At 41.4% G+C, this 12,294-nt stretch overlaps 1 protein-coding gene across 1 annotated transcript; it reads right to left on the bottom strand.

Moving 5' to 3' along the window:
- Positions 1-382: 382 nt before the first annotated feature.
- LOC147268352 (protein Wnt-2b-A-like) lies at positions 383-10,644 on the bottom strand. The gene is made up of 5 exons (XM_086199871.1): positions 9,953-10,644; positions 7,703-7,923; positions 6,616-6,893; positions 5,146-5,410; positions 383-1,037 (listed from the first exon to the last, which is right to left on the bottom strand). The coding sequence occupies exons 1-5, from the start codon at positions 10,102-10,104 to the stop codon at positions 808-810; spliced, it is 1,146 nt and encodes a 381-aa protein (XP_086055997.1). The 5' UTR covers positions 10,105-10,644; the 3' UTR covers positions 383-807.
- Between the last annotated feature and the right edge of the window lie 1,650 nt (positions 10,645-12,294).

Below are 12,294 nucleotides of genomic sequence, written 5' to 3'. Positions count from 1 at the left end.
CAGACACTATAAAAAAAGAGTTGGAAGCCAAGACAAAGAACCAAATGTAAAAATGAATAATTTTTCAATAAAGCATACAACCCAAATTGAGATATATATATATATATATATAGAGAGAGAGAGAGAGAGAGAGAGAGAGAGAGATATAGATATAGATATATAGATAGATATATACACACACATATGTATATGTGTGTATACATACATATGTATATGTGTATGTGTGTATATATATATATATATATATATATTTTATTTATTTATTTATTTTTTCTCTGCTGCAGCAGGTTTTCTGCCTCTTTAACTGAAAGTCCTCACGTGTTCTGCTGGGTCTGAATGCTTTGACCAATTCAAGAGTTCGTCACACTCGTTTGATGCAGCCATCAGTTGTATTGAAATTGTTGGGTTGCAGTACCATTCAGTAATATACTGTTATTTTAACAGCACAATGTCAATGTTACAATGTATCTTTCTTGATGCTAAATATTGCTATTATTGTCATTTTGAACTAAGTCATGGTTCCATACAAGCAGGCAATACTTCATATCTCTGTGTCAACCTAGGGTGCATTTACATCCGAATTATATAATATTCAGCAGGTTCAAAGATTCTTGTTTGTTTGTTTTAAAAAAAAAGCCCAAGAAATTGTTCTTGAAACACATAAAGCAGCATGTGATGAATAATCCAGTTTACCGTCAGTCAGTAAAGGTCTCTGAAGTCCCTGCTTCAGTAAAAAGGATTGAAAGCCAGAGGTGGTACACATCCCATAATACTATACAGTCATTAGTACGGAGCTGGTGGGGGCTGCTAGGTTAGGTCCAGCCAATCAGGTCGCTTGTGGGGCTTACAGGTGTGGATGTCCACCACTTCTTCGCAGTCTTTACACTCCACCGTGCAGCACCACTTGAACTTGCACTCACACTTTGTGACACGTTTGACACGCATGGTGTCGTAACCCCGCCCACAGCACATAACCTCACAGCCGTCCGTGCCTCTCGATGACTTGTTACACACTCGGCCTGCTGTGCCCAAGGAGCCTGTGAAGGGTTAATGAAACAACAGTCATTTGTTTGTTTTTGAGGGCTTTCTCAAGGCATGTTTTAGTCATGTGTGTATCTATCGCCACAAGCAGGCTCAACCAGAACGACCAAACATTTTTAGTTAGAAACTCTACGCTCCTGATAGTTAGCATGTGTAATCACCTGCAAGCTTGTGTAATTTTGCATGCTCACCAATTCAAATAAACGGCGGGTAGAAGCCCGTCCTGAAATGATGCATTTGAACTAAAAATGCATGTAAATCTCCAATAATGAAACTTTTGTGGCCAGTTGGGGGCAACAGAAACAAGATCTGAGCATCAAACGGACACATCATCATCTTTTAAATCATGATGGCGAGCTACTGATCAACTTTATCATGGATCTGTACTTGTTCTTCTGATATTCGCTTTCCTTTAATCGTGTCCTCTGTTAACGTCTGCCAGAAACGTCTGGCTTTTTTTTTTTTTTTTTCAGTCAAATCAATTTTATTTATAGAGAGCAGATCAATTTCTCGGGATCTCAACCACACACTTGCCAATTTTGAAGTTGATTAAAGGAATGGTTTACGGGAAAAGCTATTCTTTCATTTTTGTAGAGTGATAAATAACCAACCCAACCCAAGCACCTAAAGGCTAGACTGGAGATTATAAAACTTCCTCTGTCAAATAAAAATTTAATCACAATTTTGTTTTTAATCTCATTCCCTGATTATAGCTGACAAAGCTCACAAAGAGCAAGAATGTTTCAGAATGGTTTTCCAAAGATCCATATCTTTAAATTGATCAATAGAATGAATTTCAAATACAGCAAAATTTAACAGGAAACATTAGAATTGATCTAACTGAAGTCTTACTTCTCACCACCTACCCTATATATTCATCTACTTTTGACTTTGTATTTTATCTCCATCCATTACTGATGGACCTACGCAACAGAGAACTGCACCAGAGAAACAAAAAGGAGCTGAAATGCTCCCCAAAACAGACTTTTGAGCAGAACCACTGAAAATATTAATTCTACATTGTTAGTACAGAAATCTTGATGAATGCACATAAAAAATATAACACTTCAACTTTTAAAGGGGTTGTGCTGTACCATATTCACTGGTTGCTATAGATACGTCTTAGTTGTCCCCATCACATATCAACTTGACAATTGTACATTTTACATTTTGGAAAAATACTGATGATGTCATAGGCACCGTTCAAGAATGCAAGCAAAATCAATTTATTTCTTAAAATCAGATTAACCTCAAATCAGATACTTTTCCAGTCTTTGCTGTTATTGCCAGTGATGAGATCAGTTTGGTCGTGTCCACATATCGTCAAACTATCTAGGAAGGACAAATTTCCATACAGAAACAGGTTGTAAGAAAGCACTCAACTTTTTTTAAAATCCTATTTGAGCATCGACAATAAGATGCATATGTAGAAATCTGATAGGATACAGATTTATAAAATCAGAGTTCATGTATGTAGTTGTTGGTGGTCCAGACAGTTTCAAATCTTTCTGAATATGCCAAACATCTGATTTGGGCTGGAACGCTGAACAAGACCAGAGATGTTTGGTACTGATAGTTGATGATATAATATCAGAGCTATTAATGATCAAATCTCAAACTGTTTCCCACATGAAACATCACATTTCTTCCACTGTTCAGCAGAGTAAATACTTCCAGACAGGTGGAAAGGAGAGGCCCAGATCCTAAACTTAAGCCGGGATGCAACAAATAAGATGAGAGCATCCTTGATGTAGAGAGGACAAGAGGAGAAATTCCCCTCAGGCTTCAGGGAGCCGGGCTTTATACTGACCAAAGGAAGAATTTGGAAAATAAGCCTGCATTTATCCTTGGGCTGTGAATTCCTATACAATGGAGATTAGTGGCGAGGAGGGTCTTAAGCTCCTTTAAAGATTAACAAGGAAAGACAACCTTTCCTTTGAGTCAACACACCTTCTTTACCTCAGTAATCAACCTGTAACTACGACAACTGCGGCCAGTTGGTACCATCTTCCCTATCTTGACTAACTTATTGACAGTGACTTGGTGAGCTGCCTCATGTTCTGTTAACAGGTCTGGATCGGAAGAGAGAGACAGAATTTAACAAGGCGAAAGCAAACACTAGGAATTAAAGGAGATGTTAAAGGTCAAATCATTGAACTTTAAGCTGTGAAGGAATGCAAACCTTCCCAGATCTCCATCGCTGATATGGCACCAGCCACCTGTTTGTCTCAAAACAACTCAACCTTGCGGTGAGTGGAAATTAAAAAGGTGCTGAATTTTTTCTTTTTACATAAAATCCCACTGACTCTCAGATTGTAAACTGTTCATGTGTTGCTGATAGATCGTGAGTGAAATGCTGGATTTGATATTTAACACCAAATATTCTTAAGGGCTGCAATCCACGTTGTTTAGCTAAAAATTCACTGCAGTGGGAACGGAAATGGGAAACTCAGAGACAGAAGTTCCTAAATATCTCTAATATATTTAGTTGTATGTCACAGTCATGTTTGGATTGGCAGCACGGTGGTGCAGTGGTTAGCACTGTTCCCCTACAACAAGAAGGTTCCTGGTTCAAAACCGGGATCTTTCATTGTGGAGTCTGCATGTTCTCCCTGTTCCTGTGTGGGTTCTCTCTGGTACTCCAGCTTCCTCCACAGTCCAAAGTCATCAAGAGGGGACGAGGCTGATTGATACTCTAAATTGACCGTAGGTGTGGCTGTGTGTTTGAATGGTTGTCTGTCTCTGTGTGTTGGCCCTGCGATGGACTAGTGACCTGTCCAGGGTGAACCCTGCCTCTCGCCCAAAGGCTGCTGGGATAGGCTCCAGCCCACCCCACTCCACCACCCTTAATGTGATTATCAGTTTTGAATTTTACATTTTCTATTTTATTTTGTAGTTTTACCCTCATGCGTCAGTATTTGACTTTACTTCCTGTTCTGCTCAGCTGTCTAATGTTAGCCAATGAGTCCGTGTCAGCTCCAGCTGTGTTCCTCTCAGCTCTCTCATCCCTGATGGAACAGTGATTGATCAGAATTCTCAGACGAGATGCACCTACAGGCTGAGTTCAACAAGATAAAGGTACTGTGAGATAAGTAGAATTACATTTTCATCACTTTTTCTCCTGCTGCTGGGGTATTTGGGTTTTGGAAATGTGCTATAACTTCTTTGTTGTCTCAGCTGATTTGTGTTTTATATGAACAAGAAAAAGCACAATATATTCAAAAACTTGGCCCCATAAACAAAAGTTTGTTGTGAGCATCTATATTTTCCAGAGCAGACACACTGGAGCACGTTTACACGACTGAGGAGTATTGATATCCACCCCGCAAAGGATTGCAGCATCGGTTTAGTTTTAGTTCAGCTTTCTGTTCAGCCTTTGTCAGATTGTGTGTGTGTGTGTTCCTGCCTCCAGGTGCTCTTTTAGTTTACAATCTTTTGTTGTTCTTTTGGGGTTTTTTCTTTCATAAATCTCTTCCTCCAACAACTGCTTGCCTGCTGACATTACTGAACATACAGTATATATATATATATATATATATATATATATATATGTGTGTGTGTGTGTGTGTGTATGTATGTGTATATACAGTATGTATATGTGTTTGTGTGTATATGTATGTATATATGTGTGTGTGTATATACAGTATGTATGTGTTTGTGTGTATATGTATGTATATATGTGTGTATGTATATATGTATATGTATATATATATATGTGTGTGTGTGTATATATGTATGTGTATATATGTGTGTATGTAAATATATGTGTTTGTTTGTATGTATGTATATATGTGTGTATGTATGTATATATGTGTGTTTATATATGTATGTATATATATGTGTGTATATGTATGTATATATATGTGTGTGTATATGTGTACATATATATATATATATGTGTGTGTGTGTGTGTAATCGCTTCATCTGCAGATTATTGCTCTCCTGTCAAGTGCTCTGCACAACACACAAGTGAAGTGATAGCTCTACACCCACTGTTGTCTGTTCTTTGTTTATTTATGTACTCCTCAGGAATCTTGTCACATTTTTATTCCTTCTTGTATAATAGTGCTTATGAGCAGCAGCAACCTTCATTCATTCGCTCACCTGCTGAACGGTCCATGAGGCAGTAATCTGGTGAGTTCTCCACGTAGACCAGCTCATTCTTTGTGTTTCCCTTGAAGTCCTTGTCCGCCACCATGAAACCCGTCCCATCCTGGTTCATGGTCACTTCGATGGCCGTGTTGTACTTCTTACGAAGGTAGTCGCCTGTTCGCCTGAAGTCAGACATAGCCAGCCAACAGGTTCTCAGAGAACAGGAGCCACTGACCCCGTGACACTTGCACTCCAGCTTCATAAAGCGCTTCACTGCCTGGAGCAGAGGTCAAAGGTGACAGGGTGTTAAGGCTGGAGCTGCCTGTGGCACCATGGAGGTGTGACCAAACTTGCTAGCACAGTTGTTACCTAGCAAGTATTCTCCTCTCTCTCTTCTACTTGTTGCTCCTTCAGAAACATTCTGACACAGTCTAACAGTAACTCAGATTGGTGACATTTGTCAGCATGGTGTGTCTACTTTTATATTGGGAATGTGATATTTATCATATTAGTGAATTCTTCTGAAATATTGAGAGCTAAATCTACTCTATCTACAAAACATAAACCATCAACTACGACCTGTGCAACTTTTACAATCAAGTGACAGTTCAAGCCATTTTTCCAGCATCATGCCTCCAGGGAGGGAGCAGGGGCCTGGGACATTTCATTGACCATCCAAGTAGCCACCTCGGATCTAAGAGTGAGTCAATTTACCAGATCACGAATGTCCAAGTGTCACCGAATGAAAGTGAGCTGTAGGTGTGAGCAATGTTAGCAGCAAGTCAGCTGTGTGGCCTCAGACACACACACCACCCTAAGAGTGTATTTTACTTTTCAAGTGCTCACAGATGAGTGTTGTGAGCTCATGCATGCACACTGCATTGATGCTTGCATGATTTGTCAATCCAGATTGCAGGAAAAATCAAGTATTATCCTTTATTGTGTAGCTTTAAGTTAGTGACACTTCATGGACGCCAACTACAGACTGTTCAAATTTAAGATGCAATAGTTTATTGTTTGTTTGTTTGTTTTTTTTAGCTCAAATCAAAGTGTTTGTGGATTACTGAGCATATGTCTGGATGACTAATATGTTGTGGATTATATCAGAAGATGTGTTTAAGATTTTGTTGGTGGACAGTTTTGCTATTGTTTTTGGTCTCCGGCCTTGGGGCACCATTAGCTTCAAGCTAAATATACCTGGCTGTCTCTTCTGGAGTCAGAAGAAGAAGTGATGCAGGAAGGAAGAAATACCTCAAGACACTGATGTGTGAGCACTTGAATGGCAAAATACACTTTTTTGTGAGGTATGGATTTAGGCTTATTTCCAAATGTGTTGAATCTACTCTGAGCCTATGCTGTGGCCTACATGAACTCAGTGACATTCCTGCTGGTGTGTACAAACATTCCAAAAAGTCTGCTTCTGTCTGCCGTTGTAGATGGCAGCGTAACAGCTGTGACGCAGAGTGCCGCTACAGTGCTCACCATCCGACCGCACCGGTTGTTGTGCAGGTTCATCAGTGCACGGGCGTCTTTCACCATCTTCTCCCGAGCATCCACGAAAGCCTTAGCAAACTTGATGCCATAGTTAATGTTGTCGCTGCACCCGCCCCAGTCGAACACCCCCCTGTCATCGCTGGCTTGTCCTCGCTTGTGTCCGTCACAGTTGCAGATCTTAATCTCCCCCTGACTGCAGGCCCTGGTGATGGCGTAGACCACTCCGGCTGAGGAGATGGCGTACACGAATGCTGCTTCTCTGCTGCCTGGACAGACGGGAAAGAGAGGTGTGACAATTATATCATTAGAAAATATACATTATTGTAGAGCATGGAAGAGTATTTGATACGTGAGTTGTCCGACGCCACAGCTGTGGTTTTTCTTTGTTTGCTTTCTTTGTTCAAATGAAAGCAGTTCTTTTAAACCCACAATATTACAGCCCAGTATTGCAGGTTTTCTCAAGTGTGCTCCAGACAGCAGTAGGACCACAGAAATCAGCCCATTTATGGTGGACGATCCACACAGGCGTAGCGGTGTGTTCGCTATAACATCAGGGCCCAGACGACTCTCATTTCACCTTTTAATTTGCACATATGGCAGCTTTCTCAGCCACTGGGCTGTGTTTTCATTTCAGAGTAGAGGAGATTTTGGGGGTTATTTGGTCTGGTTTTCCAACCCCCTCCTGTCCTCATTCCTGCTCACGCAATGAAGCAGAACACAGGCGATATGTCAGGGACTAAAGCTTTGTCTGGCTGCCAGAAACATCTACCCAAATATTTACATCTCCTATTACTGTTTATACATCACCAGCGTGGATCTCTCGATCTGCTACTTGTTTTCGAAGAACCTTTCCCAATCATCCCTTATTCTGAAGAAAAACACACTTTCCTTTAAGGTTTGTGTGCCAGGGCAAAGTGGAAATAATAAAACACCTATTAATTCTGAGCTTATCTCGTAACAAAGGAGACATCTACGAGGATGATTAACTCAAGTGTCACTGTCATAAACAACCGCTGTCACGCACATTCAGGGAACCACACAGATAGAAATCCCAGTCGCTCTCGTGCAGACTCACTTCGCAGCATCACCCTGCCAAATACAGAGTGGTCTCGGTCCAGCGTGCTGCAGTTCCAGCGCTGATGTCTGAACTGGTGCTGGCACTCTCTGATCCACTCTTTGGCTCCCTCTCCGATAGACTGCATCAGGTCCGGGTGCCTCTGGCAGAGCTGCCGCTGCTTGTTCACCAGCCCGGGAATGTTGTCACAAATCACCCGGGCACCCAGAGCTCCGATGTACCTGCGGATCCAACAAAAACCGGGATTAGAAGGAGAAGTGATTTTACACATGATGGCCGACTGCTGATTGCCTTGAGATGCTTCGTCAAGTTTGAAAAAGCTCAAACTTGGTGATGTCATAATGGCTTCAGGGTCACTGGCGTATGCTGCATTAAAGGGATAATTCACCTAAAAATGAATGTCCAGTCATCATCTGCTCACCCTCATGCTCATGGAAGGTCAGGGGGAGTTTTGTTGTCCACAAACCACTGCTGGCGTTTCACAGTGACAGGCATCTCCCAAACGTACCTATACTGTCACCCAAAGTATTCCAAGTGTCCTGAAGCCTCAACATGCCAAGCTGTTTTGAAAAGTTGTTCTCGTCATTGACGGCTGGGAGCTAAAGGCTACGCTGAGTAGTGAGGCTAAAATCATGGCAGTTTAAGGACTAAAAAACTTCACCCAACCCTCCATCAACATGGGGACGAGTCGATAATGACTGACTTTTTGTTTGTTTAAAAGGATTCTGTTGGACATTGGAGTGGGATCAATCTGTCTAAGACGTGAACAAGCATCAACCCCCCGGTCTACTTGTGAATCAGATATTCAGGATGTAGAAGAGATTATTAAATTCCTCACGTTCAGTGAAAAGCACCTCTTTCCCTGTGACAGGCCTTTGCTTCCTGCTCCTTTCACACATAATCCTTTACTTTGTGGCAATTGTTAAAAGGGCAGATCACATGCTGGTGGTACTGTGTCACGGGGGGGACTCTCATCAAGAGGACACAAGGACAGTCCTCTATAGTAGAGGTGACAAACACCGCAGCTCCCGGCCTCACAGATCCTCATCATCTGTACTATGGTGCCCCCCCCCCCCCAACCCCTTTAAGCTTGCATGCTCCACTCCCCTCTCAATCCGGATATCATTATAGTTCCCACTTGCAGCCACATTTGTGTCGCCTTGACAGAAACAGACGGAGCAGGCAGTTTCCACTCCTGTTATGGCTGTCCTGGTCCTCTTCTCACTATCTGCCTGAGTGGTAAAGCTGAGCAGAAGCACAGGACTTGTGTTTATTGTGTGTTGTACATACCAGCAGTGCTAAAAGACCCCTGACTGTCTGTCTCTCTCTCTCTCTCTCTCTCACACACACACACACACACACATACACACACACACACACAAATAGAGCGAGAAGGGGGTCCTGTACAGGCAAGACACATGCTCATCCAAATTATCCGTGGGGTTAAAAATATCTCTTACAAAACAAACCAGGATTAAATATGAATTCATCATCTGGTCACAGAGCTCCCAAGCATCTCCGTCTCTCTTTCTGGAATCTCTCCATGAATTTAATCAGAGTTATTCATAATGTATCCGCATAAAACAGCCACAGGATTACAGAACTGCAAATAGGATAACATTAGCTTTAGTCCCTCCTGGGAAATTAACATTCATGACATTATTTACAAAGAGTGCATTTTAATCACAATCCGTCTGCAAAACAGAGGCTGATCAGTATGGAGTGTGAGAATTAGAACAGTGCACATCAAGGAACTACTTTAGTTTGGGGGTGGGGGGGGGGGGGCAGCTCACAGTCTTGCATGTTTTTGTAACCTCCAGAGAAATCATCAAGGGGCATTTAGTCACACACCAGTGCCTGCACCTGTCAACTTACTCTGGATAAGATGGATGGATCGGGGAGATTCCTACAAACATTCATCTTCATAAACGGGGACACGTGACATAAACTGCTGTATTCAAATAATTTAGGTGTGGCAAACTCTCATGCAAATGAGTGTTTCATTCATTTTTGTGGCTTCTGTGGCCACAGATAAATTTAATAGCGTTACTTCAAGATGAAAGCACTAGAATTCTCAAATACCACAACCGATCTTTTTTTTTTTTTTTTCTAAATCCCATGACAGATGTCACAACTTAATGTATATTTAAGAACTGACAGGTCCTTTTCCTTGCAGCACCTGCATCTTTATTGTCTTGGTTTGCACAGATGTTTGTGAAATATTTAAACTGATTTAAAGGTTTCACTCACCACCAAGATGAATCCACTCTGGGTGTGAAAATAAGCAGGAGCAAAATAAAAATAAGGAATATTTTAGACATGGGTTTGGAGTGATGGTGGGGTTTTGTCCCATTTCTGATCCCCATAGCACCGCTGCTCTCTGAGAAGACCCGAGATTTCATTTAGACGTTTCCTCCTCTCATGTGTTGGAAAAGGCTGCACAATCAGGTGCGAGAGTCCTTGGCGACGGTCCACCGTCCATCACTGGGGAGCAGAGCGAACTTCACACGGGAGAGTAAGTGCTCTTAAACTCCATCAGTTTGCCGCTGCCGGGTTCATAAAACCATGTGAATTTTCTGTGAGTGCATCCATAATCGACATTTGAGGTTATTTTCAGGGAGACTGATTCATCTCCTGTGTCAGATCCTTCAAATAAATTCACCTTCTTGTCTTCAGCTGTTGCACGCCGAATCTAACTGAAGCTGCGGGTAAGTACGGCGATATAATCAGGCTCCACAGCTGTAAAATGCTGTGTCGTGTGAGAGGGTGAAGTTGAATCAAAGAGCCAGTCCAATGAAAGAAGTATATCCGAAGATGGGGCAGTGTGCACGCACATTCGCTCCTGCAGCCGGCAATGAAGATGCGCTCCAAAGCAGCCGGCGCTCGGGCGCGTCAGCTGTCTGTACCCCCCTGAGCGCCCCCCACCAACCCCTCCGTCTGACAATTACAAGTATGAAAACTACAGTGAGCGGACAGGAGGTGGATGGGCTATGTTTAGTTTGATGGAAAGTAGTTCCTGCCTGTCATGTCTGCCCTTTAAAGCTGCACTTATCCAACTTTTTACCATTTACGAGCGCACATCACAGACTGCCCGCTTTAATCTCTTAGGTTCGTGCTATTTATGTAAATATCTCAGGTAATACAGAAAATATGACAGCACTTTGAAAAAATAAAGGTACATTACCAGCGGTCAGAGTTGATGCTTTGTTATATAAAAGATTGCTAAAGAAGCATTACTTAAGCATAATTATTTATGAGTGTGCTTTGTGACGATTATTATAAAGAGGTGAACGTGTATGATCACAACAAACCTGCTTTATTTTCATCTATTTTTGCTGTAACACATTACTGAACTGTTAACTTACAATTAACTAAGCTTTACTGACAGCTAATTGAGCATTAACTATTAATCATGCAAGCAAAGATTTACCAATTTTCATAAATCCTGTTGGTTGTTGTAATACAACGTTTCTGCTGTTTATTTACCGAACATTTTTTTTCTTTCTTAAAAAAAAATGTTGGTTACTGTTGGGTCTATTTTTTTTAACTTAATTTAGAGTTGAAAACTATTAAGTGAGGGAAATATGACTGACTCGACAATCAGGTATGCTAAACAACTCGTGCATTAATAAAAATATGATCACATGTTGAGATTCACTCTGATGACGATGTGTGTGTGTGTGTGGGGGGGGGCACAATAATAGTCATTTTTGTCACTTCTTCACTTGGTTTGTCATCAGGAGAACGTTCCAGCGTGGGAACCTTCAGGAATGAGCGTGTCAAGCTTTCATGCTTTGACACATCATTAAACAGGAACTCGGTGTCTCCATAGTGATAGGTAATCCTTCCCAAGGGGCATTTTAGACATTTGTTCATATGTCTGCTGGTTCGTTGTGATTGTGCCCAATCCAATGAACTGGGAGACTTAAATAGATTAAAACAAATACTGTTGCATAGAACCTTCTTCATCAGAGATTATTAAGATTGAACCTGGCCAAGGAGCCCCTTGGAGGCAGTTTTGTAAATGTTATGACACTGCGGTTTCAGCCCAGAATGTAAACTTGTGTTCTGTTCAGGGTTTTTAACAGGTAGCCGTGTCAAAGTAAAATCATTTTTTCCTTGTAATCTCTTCACAAATCTGTCTTAAAGAGCTCAGGTGAAGAGGTGAAGCTGTCTGGAGGACGGAGATTTGGGTCAGAGATGTCTGGTTGTAGAACGACTGCCCAGATTCAGTTGGGCGACTTTCATGCTCAGCAGAAAACTGGATTAATGTTTTAATACAGTAAAACAATTTTCTACATAAATCAGATAGTTGACAGGGAATAGGAAAATAATTCATATTTCCCCAAAGGATGTAATAATTTAGGTTTGTAATAATGCGTGTCTCCAACCAGACTTCTTCTACGTCTGGCCCTGTTTTGTTGTGACAACTCTTGAGATGCATAGAAGAAGGCAATGTAGTTTGTTTATTTGCATCCTTTAAATCGCTATCAAACATCGATTATTTTCCAAATTTGAAAAAGCCAAATTTAGTCTTTTTCTGCTTCCCAGCAGTAGTTAACTTACCCACTTGTCACTGAGTGTTCAACAGG

The sequence above is a fragment of the Aulostomus chinensis genome, chromosome 3 (genome assembly GCF_037954235.1).
Source record: "Aulostomus chinensis isolate RoL2024-O1b breed Wild chromosome 3, RoL_Achi_v1.0, whole genome shotgun sequence".
Taxonomy (NCBI): domain Eukaryota; kingdom Metazoa; phylum Chordata; class Actinopteri; order Syngnathiformes; family Aulostomidae; genus Aulostomus; species Aulostomus chinensis.
The sequence above is the reverse complement of the archived record's forward strand: the minus strand, read 5'-3'. Positions and strand labels throughout refer to the sequence as shown.